This window comes from Felis catus, chromosome A1 (assembly GCF_018350175.1).
Source record: "Felis catus isolate Fca126 chromosome A1, F.catus_Fca126_mat1.0, whole genome shotgun sequence".
Lineage (NCBI taxonomy): Eukaryota > Metazoa > Chordata > Mammalia > Carnivora > Felidae > Felis > Felis catus.
In genome coordinates, this window is record NC_058368.1 from 69,708,540 (window position 1) to 69,720,642 (window position 12,103).

The 12,103-nt window shown below is 44.5% G+C and overlaps 1 protein-coding gene across 5 annotated transcripts in view; it reads left to right on the top strand.

Annotated features, from left to right (window-relative positions):
• Window positions 1-12,103, top strand: part of FARP1 (FERM, ARH/RhoGEF and pleckstrin domain protein 1) — a 296,455-nt gene that overhangs the window by 242,575 nt on the left and 41,777 nt on the right. For 4 of the 5 annotated variants that reach the window (XM_045055193.1, XM_011280659.4, XM_023252762.2 and 1 more), the window contains exons 14-16: window positions 9,392-9,579; window positions 10,693-10,782; window positions 11,822-11,955. In XM_045055193.1, the coding sequence (XP_044911128.1) occupies window positions 9,392-9,579; window positions 10,693-10,782; window positions 11,822-11,955 (412 nt within the window). The remainder of the gene's footprint in view (window positions 1-9,391; window positions 9,580-10,692; window positions 10,783-11,821; window positions 11,956-12,103) is intronic. The other variant, XM_023252768.2, reaches the window with a different exon arrangement.

The window sequence follows — 12,103 nt, forward strand, 5'->3', positions numbered from 1 at the left end:
TCTCTAAGTATCGGTGAGGGAGTAAATATTTAAGCATTCTTTGAGCCTGGTGGAGTCAGTTCCGCAGAGGTGATGTGGTCTCTCACTGCGCAGAGGTCAGGGAAAGCCCGCAGCCTCCCACCTTCCGTGCCCTCTGCCTGTTGTCAGACTCTAGTTCGCTGTGTCTTTACCTGGCGTCCGGAGTCTCCCTCTGTGGCAGAGAAGGACACGCACGTGCACAAAGTTGAACTGAGAGTGGAGCAAAACCAGCAGTGGAGTTGGGTGTAAAGAATAGGTGACCTGTGAATTCATTGCGGGTTCCAAAGGGTTTCCCAAGACCTGTCCGCCTGTTTCTCTAAGGTAGTGTAGAGGTCTCCTGAATCACTAAGGAGGGCCAGGTCTTTAGGCAGGCGATAGCTGCTCCATGAAATGATACCGGAAGGCCTGGGAGAGAAGACCAACCATCTATTGAAACAAATCTCCAAGCCACCAGGCCTGCCCAGGGCCTCCGCGCATTAATATCTTTCCTTAGATGGTATTTCAAAGTATGTAAAGTGTAGCCCCTTTTGTGGTTGATTTTTGTTGCTGCTGGTTCAGGGCAAAATAAAATGCAAGAAATTCTTTTAGCATGAAGAAATACATTTAATGAGTTCCGGAACTTAAAGTGAACTGCGCCAGCTCCTTTGACAGGCATCTGTATGCTATTGACGATATTTTATTAGGCATTTAATTAAAGGAAGTCTGTGGGCCAGATTCTTCCCCACATATGTGACTCATATTTGGGAATTTCTCACAGATTTATCTCCAGTGTGCCACGTGGCCTGCACTTACAATGTGAATAATTCTGATTTTAATCTCAAGAGCTTCTTTGAAGATTCAAACCAAGCAATGCTAAAAAAAAAGCCAGGCCACAAAACTAAAATACAGCCTGAGCCTCTTGAAATTTGCACTAAGTGTACAAAATCTGTTCTGTCCTCAGTTGAATCAGAAACTCAACTTGCACATTAACCTTGGAATCTTTTTGATTGTATTGTGAAGCAGTGTCCAAAAGAAGGAAAAATTAGTAAGATTAAATTCCTTTCAAATGTTGTTAAAACTTGTGGATGTGCATACAGCTTCCTTTTTGTGTCTATAATCAGTGTTCACATGCTTTCAGTCCACTTTCTCTGCTTAAAATGTTATCCCATATTCGGCACAGAATGGGTTTGGTACAGTTGTCATTAGTCAATAATTGACCCAGCCTTAAACTAAGAAATTTGGGGGCTCCCTACATCATTGGGTTTATTTTGAGTTTATTCTATTTTAATTACTCTTTTTTTTAGGCCCTTATTCTTATTAGCAAGAATTTAGAGATCTCAGAGTTGCATTCCCAAGAAAGACTCTCTTTTCTGGATCTTCCCTCTTGTAGCCTGGAAACCTTCCTTCTCTGATAGTTAGGAGCTTAATTACCCCAAGACTGGCTGGCCTTCCTCTGGTTTCATGGGATGAGTCCACTTCATTGCTGCAAATTTTACAAATCAAACTGCAAAAGAATCTTTCTCTGCAATCCCTGGAATGTAGAGTAAGTTTCTTTTGAACCCGAAAGACGTGATCGTTTCAAAATAATCCACTGCCGGTAGCCCTCTGATGAGTTTTACGTTCAGCCATGTTAGCCAAAACCATAAGCGCATATGGAAGTTCTGGTCATAAACCTCTGGAGCAGAAAGTGATTAACAAACTTGACTGTGGCGACATTAGGGAATTTACTGGCGCTCCTTTTTCCTTGTTAGTTTAATTCTGTTTCTGTTGAGCTAAGCGAAATTCAATACAGGGAAACGGGGTCTGTCGTGCAGACTTGTGCATACCTTGAAAGACACCAGTTGCTGGTTTTTAAAATGAAGCCAAGACTTTTAGATCGAAACAAGCATGCCACTTAATGTTGCAGTTCTGTTTTTATTAATAATAATAATGAAAAGCAAAAAAGAAATGGCACTTTGATTTGGCCTTGTGTTGTAGGTATCCAAGATTAAAAGTGGTCTGTTTGCCATTTGTTTAGAGCCATCCTTGAAGAGGGCTACTTGTTGATTCCCTTGAATCACCTAGAGATTTCCAAGTAATTCCCTTTTGAACAAAAGTCACAAATGCTGATTTGTATGTCATGCATATGTTTGGGAGCTGGTGGGTGGAGTCTTGTTTTCACCAAAAAAAAAAAAAAAAAAAAAGTACACCATCCCAAAAAACATAATTGACACTTCTAGCACAAGGAATTTTTTCTTCTTTTCCAGTGAAAGCAATTAAATATACCCCAGTGGAAGCTGGGAAAGAAGTAGGAAATCATTTCCTGAAAGCTTTCAAAATGGAACAGACTGATTTGTTCAGGGTCATTTTCAGTGTGGATTACAGACACCGCAGCTGAGCCTGGAAACAGCCTTGGGCATCTCATTGGCCTCTGGTGTCTGATTGTAGCTTCCCGGGGAAGGCAGCTCGTTTGTGTCTGTATACAGGCTCTAGATCAGGTTACTCTGGAATGTCTTGGGTGGCTTTATCTTTGCAAGTAGGGAAGGATTAAAAATCAGCTGTTGACATGAGACATCGGATCTATATGTGGAGCGGAGAGCCGGTGGGAAAGGTTAACTGCCAGGCTGGTGCCGTTAATGCCATTGTGGAAATGGCGCTGAAAGATCCTTGTGCTTGCTGCTGCTGGGCCAGGCACGACGGTCTCAGAATATTGAAGAGTAATCACAAATCGCTGCAACGTGCAACACAAACCAGGGGCACTGAGGACGGAGTGAGGACTGTGTGTGTGTTCGTGCACATGTGTACGTGTTTAGTAAAAAGCATCAAAGAGGGATTCGTTCTACTTTTGAGAGTTGGAGGTAGTAAGTGGTATGCGGAGTCTGCAGGCAGAGTTCCGCTTTATTATGAATTTGGGTTGTTAACTGGCTCTCAAATAGGAAACAGGAGGAGGTCCGTTTTGGAACCTGCAGTGGTGTGCCTCGTGTGTCATTAACCACAAGGACAAGCTTTTTGGCTCACGAAACTAGGCTAACAACTCCTTTTTCCCCGGGCCTCAGATTCCCTTTGTAAAGAAAGCAAGCATTTGCCACTCAGCCTGCACTGATGTGTAGACAGCCCGAAGACAGGCCTTCCTCGGTGAAGACCACACACCTGCTGCTCTCCCCATGTCCGCACCCAGACCCAGTCCCTCACGCTTACCCCCTTTCTGCCTGGAAAGTTGCCGTGAAAACCTAACTAACCAGATTTCACAAGCTTGGCCTATATTATTAATCCAGTTCCCTTCTGTTCTTTCTGTGTGTATATTTAATCCTATAGACAAAATACTTCATTAAAAATTTCTAATACACCAAATTTTAAAACAGAAAAGGCTGGGGATTTCATTCTCATTTTTGTCATTTGTTTAATAAATCTGAGAAAACATTTTTCTGTTGTTCCATTGTATGCACTGTTTTGTCAGCATGTACCTATCTAGGAGAGAGCTTCCCCCCACCCCCCCCCCCCCAATGTTCTGTCTTTATCCTCAGAGCATGGTGCATTCTGTTCCCTGCATTGTTGGAGCGCTGTCTGATGTCTTTTTTTTTTTTTTTTTTTTTTTTTACACTGCTGAATACCAGTTTGTACCTGAAATCCTGGTCTCCTCTAGAACACAGTGATCCTGTTCACTCAACAGCAGGCTTTAACACGGAGGCATGTGGGGTGCTACCCTAGTTCACTGAGGGTGGGGAATAGAAGGTGAAGGGAAGACTTGACCTCTCTCATTTCACCTGCTAACCAGCCTGTACTTTGCACCATGGGTGCCTGGGGGTAGGGAGGTTTTTGGAAGCCAGCAGGATCACTGTCGTTGGGGGAGAGGTCTCATGGAAACAGAGAGCATCTGTGGTGGAGCTTACATAGGGGAGCTCAGACACCTAACCACGGGATTGGCTTCATGTTTTGATTGGAAACATCAACTGACACGGGAATAGAACACCTTCCATAGTTGGCATCTGTAAGAGAATTTAGATGTGCACTTGTTTTGGCGGGTGTGGGGGTCAGTGGGCATGTGGAGAAAACCCCATCCCGCTCAGCCCCAGTTGGCTGGTCGTTGCCAGGAAGCTGTTTTTAGTTTTGACGTGTCCCCAAAACGTAAGCTCTCACAGATACTGTCTGGTTTCATCTTCTCTCCACGGCCTAAGAGCACAGCATCTCAATAAAGCATGGATGTATACCCCAGGAAGGGTGCTGGCTTCTCCAATAACCATGAGCTTGGTGGGTCTTTCAGCACGGAAGGCCAGACTCCTGTAACGATGTATGCACGATATTAATATCTCTTGTTAATCTAAACTGAAGAGGCTTTTACTTGTCCTAACAGGTATCTTGCTGTAAAAACTGTCAATTGTAACTGTTCTTTCCCACTGATGGCTGAAGCTTTGTCCTGAGTACAAGATGGTATTTTTCATTGGTATGAAGCACCATGTTCCCCAACCCAAACCCTGCCACCGCCACCATGTTTGAACAAAGGGAAATTCTCCTTTTTCTTTTCCCCATAAGGAAGAGCACGCTAGAACATTCTCTTGTCATTCCTCCATTGGTAGCATTTCCATCTCTATTTGCACGTTGCATTTCTGTTGCTTTTCTGAGTTGCTGGATGATGAACGTTGAGGTTGGTGCTTAGCTGCTTGCAAAACTTTGTTTAAAGGACCTTGGTCTGAGAATAAGAAGCACATATACACATTGCCCTCAACACCCTCCGTGATCAAGAAAAGGACAGCACCGTTGTGGTTGGTAATCCTATAAACTAGCTTTTCCTGTGGAACCTTGTCATTTTAATAAAGCATCGTCAGCTGCTTTCACCTACTCCACTGGGGTGGGACCCAGCTGAATTATCATTGAGTGAATCCTGTCCACGCAGGAGACGATCCATTGTCCAGCTGAGTACTGACCTTTTTTGATAACTGGCTTTCACATGCAGACAACCTCAAGAGAGAGTTCATTGTATTCTTTTTTAGAGGGAGATGATGGATTTAAAAAGAGCCTTTTTAAAGATCCATGAAAACCTACATCTATAATGTATTTTCTACGTGTGCCTTTGGAACATATTCTGGGTATGCAGAGATAAAATCTATATTTTAGAACCAAATACCAGCAGACAAATCATGATAGGTGAGTGACATATAGAAGCTCGCCAGGTAACTTTCTTTGGGGGTAATGTGGAAGAATCAGCATAGATACTTTCGAAGTTGTACTTCTTAAGATTTTGAAAAGAGGAACTGAGAAAGCAATCAGTATTCTCAAATATTTGACAATCCTGCCATGGATTACTGTTTTTAAAATGATTATCAGGTTTTCTAAACACCGTATAGGACAAATAACTTCTTTAAAAGAGGAAATTACCAATGGATGGACCAGCTTAAAAAACAGGACAGGTACAGCCACGTGTTTGAAATGCTATTGTATATTACTTGAAAGATAGACTAGAAAATTGTTTTCCCAGACTTTTGTGAGTTTGTCCTTAAACCTTGAATGCGATCAGAGGAGGTGTGGCTATGCCCAATCCCAAAAAGGGGGGGGGGGTGTCAGGCGTCGAGTTTGCCCGGTTGATCATAGACCACGTTCCCGCAGGTTATGTACCTGTGACAAGGGGCTGGTCAGGAGACGCCACAGTCTGGGCGATGCTGCAGAGGAGGGAAGAATTAATGTATTTTACATTAAAAGGAGAAGGTAAGCAAATTTCTCAGCGGGGTGATAAATTGAATCCGCAAATACAGCTATGCTGATTTGAAGTTCCATAATTGTTTGTGCCATGAGAATGTGTATACGTAAAAGGATTTTTAAAAGCAATTACCAGAAATGCCTCCCTTGAGAGCAGTATTCATGATGGCATCTCCAATCCACGGGGGGGGACATAAACTCAGCCCTCCTGATACAGATTAATGGTGGCGGGTGGGGGGTGGGACACAGCAGGGGCAGGAAATCCTTTGGAAGAGGTGAAGGATTTGAGAGTTATTAAATGGAAATATAAGTGCATACCTTTAAAAATGCGGGGCAATTTCTAGAAATAGACAAAATAATTTTTTAAAAAATCCAAAGCTTCCAGACTTTTGGAGTATAACTGATCTTTTTCTAATCTCTTTAACCTTCTTTCCACGTTATTGCCTTAATATCCAGGTGCTTTCTCAAAAGATCCCCCCAAATTATTTACCTAGAGCCTGTTGCTGAAAGAAATTACTTCTTGTCAATTTGTCACAGATTAAAAAAAAAAACATGATAAAACTACCTAGGCATTAATGAGTTCACTGAGTAGCAGTGTAGGTGGGTCACAATTTCCTCTCCATGTCTCCTGGGGCTGTGCCTTCAAAGCCAGTAACCAGCTGCATGATTTGGACAGGCTTGCTAAGGCTAGAGTGATGAGCGGGCTCGTTTTATCTTACATAGGAAACACATTTGTTTTTGTAAAATGGACTACTTCGCTGAAAATTGGTTACATGTAGTTCTAATAACTGTAACCTTAAACACTGACTTAAAGGCCCAGCTCTTCACGCTTGCCAGAGGGTGGACTTACAGGGACACCACTTTGTACAGATAGTTGTCACGGCACTCTGGCTCAGAGTCAAAAGAGAATTTTAATTCCTCACCAAGCTGCCAAATTCTACTGATTACCCTTATCAGCATATTTCATTGATTGCCGAATGGTAAATGAGCTACGTACTTTTATTTGGACCATGTCTCCTATAAATTTTCAAGAGTTGTTTCTCTTGCAAGGGGAGAAAGGGGCACAACTCAAATGAGCAAACTTGAACTTCAGAGTTTGGACCTTTCCCTTCCAGAGAATTGCTGACAGATTTCTAGACCAGGCTGCTTGGTATTTATTGATTTATTGGTCCTACTGTTAAATACACCCATCAGCCTTCCTCTCTTAGGTCCTAAGAGTAGACACAAAGCCTGCTGAAGTAGCCTCTCTGGAAACAGAAATCGGCGACCCTAACCTTGATCATTCCCTGAGTCTGTGTGTTGCACATGTAATGTTGCTGGTCACCACATCTTTGGGCTACATGAGTGAATCCAGCAGGTTGTCACCCAGCAACCTGTAGCTGACCCAGGGCTGTCCCTTCCTCTACCTGCAAAGAACATGGGTTGTCCTGAAGTTCGCTCCCAGTGCCCCACTTTCTCAATCCCGTCTGTGATGTGGTTCAGTGTGGATTCTTCTAGATGGCTGTATTCTTTGAAACGTGCCCTGCGTTCGTGGCAGGACAGACCTCTTCTGGAGCCCTGGTCTGTGTTCTCCTATAGAAATGTCCCCAGGAGGAATTCACCAGGGCAATAGCTTTTGACTTTCGGAGGGTGGAAGTGGTTGTACCTGAGGGTGTACACGCACGTTTTCTCCCCCACAGTGGGGTGGTTGGTTTTTCTTCTGCTCCTGGATGCTGTCCAGGGCCTAACTGGTACTGTTCCCCCACTCCCCACGCCTCCTGCAAGCCAGCCTTCTAACTGCTTTTTTATTCTTGACTCCAACTCTCACTGATGAAGTGAGTGCTTTTTCTGTTCCACGTCACTGCAAAATCGAGGCCCCGCATGTGCTCACTTAATAACCACCTCACCTGACCTCATGCACAGCGTGAGAGCTGAAGGTAAGCCCCAAATTTTGCCAGATTACGGTGGACAAATAAAAAGTGATTCTGATACAGTGACTCACAATGCATGAAATGTTTTGATCTCTAGACAGACTGCCAGAATTTCTCTTTTCTAATTTCCTATTTGTAGTGATGACATTTGCCTTTTTGTGATTTCTTTTTTAAAGAAGAGAATAGTGTAGTACCTTGAAACATTTGCAGTTCTAATTGTTGTCACTATTTCTATTTGACAAGTTCCGATTCTTTCCAAGTTATTGTATTCGGTTGTGCACTAGTGTCAATAAAATTGACATTTGTGAAGCAATTTCTGGCCTTTTTCTCCGGGTTTCGCTGGGTCTGGTGGTGTGTGGGGTGAATGGGTCTTTGTCGAACACCAGGACTTCGTTTCAATGATGTGTGTTTAAAATGCAAGGATTTCAATGGAGGGATTTTGAAAACACAAACTTCTTGAATCTGTCTCTTCCTCATGTTTTCTAATCTCATTCTTCAAGGATCATTGTCCTGACCAATAATCAGTAGCAGGATGTCTGCTTTTTGCTGTTATTTCCGGGTGTGGTGGCTTTTCACGCACGTGTTAGTGACTCAGCTAGCTGGTCCAGCAGGGCCGGGGTGGGGGCTGGTGGTGTTTCATGGCTGGTTCATTCATACTGTGATCAAGTTCACTACCCTCCATTCAAGGCCATCCCATCTTGTAATTTCAAAGTGGATTATGAACGAATTCAGAGGGAGAGGATAGATGTCAAGAAAACGGGGTGTGGCCCCAGAAAATCGCACTTCACCTTCCCTCTCCAAGATGCTTGTCGAGTTTGCGGAATAGCCATGAGCTGAAACCGCCTATCGGAAAATGAGAAAGCATTTCCATCGTCTTTCCTCATGCTGGTAACAGACGAGCCTGCAGGCTACTTTAAGTTTGTTTACCGCAGTGCCAGTCCTAGCAAACCTGCATTCGAATTACAAATGTGTTAGGTGCAAACGCTTAAGTAGAAGTATATTTTGAAACATCCCACTTAGTTCCACGGGTTGAGGCTTGGATATTTGCAAAATTCTCTTGGCAAAGAGTTTCATGCACACATCATGTCCTTTGGCTGACTCATAATGGGTAATTCTACATTTTTGTATGATTTAATATCTCCTTTTCAGAGGAGTCATTAATTGCCTGTCACTTTTTGACTCTTAAAGGGGAACTGTGATAATGTAATGACCTCCAGCTTTGCATTTGTAAATGATCACCTTTGCATGTAAATGTGATGCTAGTGTTTCTGTCCCAAACAGTGAGAGAGACATGGAAGGCCCGCCACCAGGTATAATAAGCTTGCTTCTGTTCTTTGTAGAATGGGGAGTTAGCTGCTTGTGTCCTTTACTTAGCCGTGGTTGTTATAAGGTGTAGTCTGTCCTGGGTGCATCAGCCATTTAGTTTCCTTTTAGTATAGTTCTGTTTTCTAGTCCTTTCTCACGTCTCCTGGTGGTATAGACACTGTCTTTCTCGAGCAATTCTTAGAAGCTAAGGCAGAAGTTAGGAGATGAAGATCGTATTTGGGGGGATACACTGTGCTCCTCAACTACTATTACTACCCCCTAAACGGAGTTCTCTGTCTTACCATTAATTGCGTGACTCTGGCTCCATTGAATCATTCATACTATGGTATCTTTAGTATTAAGGCAGCTGCAACTCACAGGAAATCTAGAAAATAGTCAAGCACGTTAGGTTCTAAAGATTTGATATGGGGGGGAATTGTAAGTAGAAATCCGGTCCCAGAAGGAATTACTTTTTTTTTTTTTCTTTAATACTTCTCATCCCCAAATAGGCTCCCTGACTGGTAGCCCTCACCTTTCAGAGCTGTCCATCAACTCGCAGGGAGGAGCCGCGCCCACCAACGTGATCCTGTCTCCCAACCTGAGCCCCGACACCAAGCAGGCCTCTCCCTTGGTCAGCCCGCTGCTGAACGACCAGGTGTGCCCACGCACCGACGACGAGGAGGAAGGCCGGAGAAAGGTGTGGGGACCTGCGTGCATGTGCGCGTTACTGTTTTCTTTTTTAACTGCAGGAGTAAATATAACATTTGCCATTTTAACCATTTTTAAGCATGCTGCTCAGTGACGCTAAGTACATTCACAGTGTTTTCTAACCGTCATCATCGTCCATTTCCAGAACTTTTTCGTTGTTCCAGACTGAAACCGCCCCCATTAAACACTAAATCTCCCTCCCCCTTCCCCAGCCCCTGGCAACCTCCTTTCTACTTTCTGCATCTATGGATTTGACCGCTTAGGTACCTCATACGGGAGGAACCATACAATATTTGTCCTTTTGTGTCCGGCTTCTTTCACTTGGCGAAATGTCGTCAGGATCCATCCATGTTGTAGCGCGTGTCCGTTTCCTTTTTAAGGTAGAACGAAACCCCACCGTATGGGTCGAGGACATTGTGTTCACGTACCTCTGGTGATGGATGGTTGGGTTGTTTACCCAAATCCCGTTGCTGGAAACATGGGCGCACAAGGGTCCGTTCGAGTCTCCACGTTCAGTCTTGTCATGTGTGTCCCCAAAGGTGGCGTCAGGTGGACTCTTGTGGAAGCAAGCGAGATCGCTAGCGACAAGGGATTGCCTCTCACTTACTGTTGAAAGAGAAAGCAAAACCCCTAACTGGCCCACTGTCGAGAGGTGCCTGCTCACCTAAGTGACAGACTCCGGAGAACCGAGTCCCAATGGTGTCTGTCACCAGCTGCTTTCACTTTGTCCCCTCAGATTGGCCACCCTACATATTCCCACAAACACTGTAGCTTCTGTTTCCTGAACACCCAACACCACCAGCTCCCGGCACCCAGGACAGAGGCCACTGTGGTTTCTGTTGCTTTTAGTTCCTGGAAGACTGCATTGCTCTGATATTTTACTAGTTGATTAGATTTTCCGATGCCCAATTTTGAATGAATTGTTCTCCGCGGTGGCTACATGCTCACTGGAGGCCTTCTACTGAGGGTAATGTTTATGTGGAAGGAAACCTCCATTTTCTTCTGCTAGTTCCTCACACAAAAAGGGGGACAAATAAGAGTTGATTTAGTCTGTAGCCCAGTTAATAAAACATCATGAATTAGTAATGTATCGCTTTTGCAGAGATTCCCGACTGACAAGGCATACTTCATCGCTAAGGAAGTCTCCACCACCGAGAGAACTTATCTGAAGGATCTTGAGGTCATCACTTCGGTATGTGTAGCGTTTCCCCTAAAGCATCCAATTACATAATTTACCTCCACTCATATGCAGCTTTCAGAGAGAAGCTGGGTCTAATTAAAATGTTGGGTTCTCTGACTCCAATTAAAAGGATTTGGTTTTCTGGGTGATAGAAATTAGACGGCAAGAGAATATTTAATTTGGAACATGCTCTCTAAAAATTTGTATAATTGTGATTTTTAAGTGCAAAAGAAGGAAGTTTCTGAAGTGGAGAAAATGAAAGTTGAGCATTTTGCTGTGTGCGTGCACCAGGGCAGAGCAGTTTGTGTTTGGCCCGTCATCCAAGGTAGCTGCTTTTGCTTGAGGAAGACCCCAGAGGTGAATGGAAGCCTCGTTTCATCCTTGATAATAAATCGAGCCCTGTCAGCAAACCTGACAGGAGACCACCTTTAATTATTTTAATAAGTCCTGTTCAGTCTGAGAAACAAATTCAAAGCATTGTAGATGTCTTTATGGCACCAGGATTCTGAGAAAGAACTAGACATTGGAGGTCAGTAGGAATCACTGGGCTTCTGCACCTCCGGGGCATGAATGGTGCCTGCCCGCCCCCCAGCAGGTGCTCAGTAAACATTGTGGGATAGCCCTGCCTCGCGAGCGACTGCATGTACAGGCCAAGGCTCTCCCTCTCTCTGGTGCGGCCTCGTGGGTGCTCAGCGTTTTCACAAGGGAACAGAGATAGATGTTCCAGAAGGACTGAACCAGAGCGGGTGCAGTGGTCTAAATCAGTGGTTACCAGGGAGTTGGCCAAAGTGGAAGTTTTGATTCGAAGTAGCTGCCCACTTCGGAGATTCCTCCTGGCCTCCACGGCCAATTGGTAACAGACGGGTGCCTCTCACCCCGTGTAATTGAAGACTGCACAAGCAGTAAGGCCCAGAAGCCCCCGCTGGTGCTGAGCACTGCCTACCGAGCAGTAAAGACCTGGGGGCTCCAGGCACACTGGGCCGCAGCATCACCTCTGAAGGATCACCTCATTCAACTTTACACCTCTAAGTGTGTCTTCTTTTTATTCCAGTGGTTTCAGAGCACAGTCAGCAAAGAGGATGTCATGCCCGAAGCCTTGAAAAGTCTCATATTCCCGAATTTTGAACCTTTGCACAAATTTCATACAAGTTTTCTCAAGGAGACTGAACAACGACTAGCCCTGTGGTGAGTACAGCAGTAACATTTAGCAGGTATATTTGGGGGGGGGGGGGGGGCGGCGCCTGGGTGGCTCAGTCAGTTACGTGTCCAACTCTTGGTTTTGGCTCAGGTCATGATCTCACAGTTCGTGGGATCAAGCCCCGTGTCGGGCTCT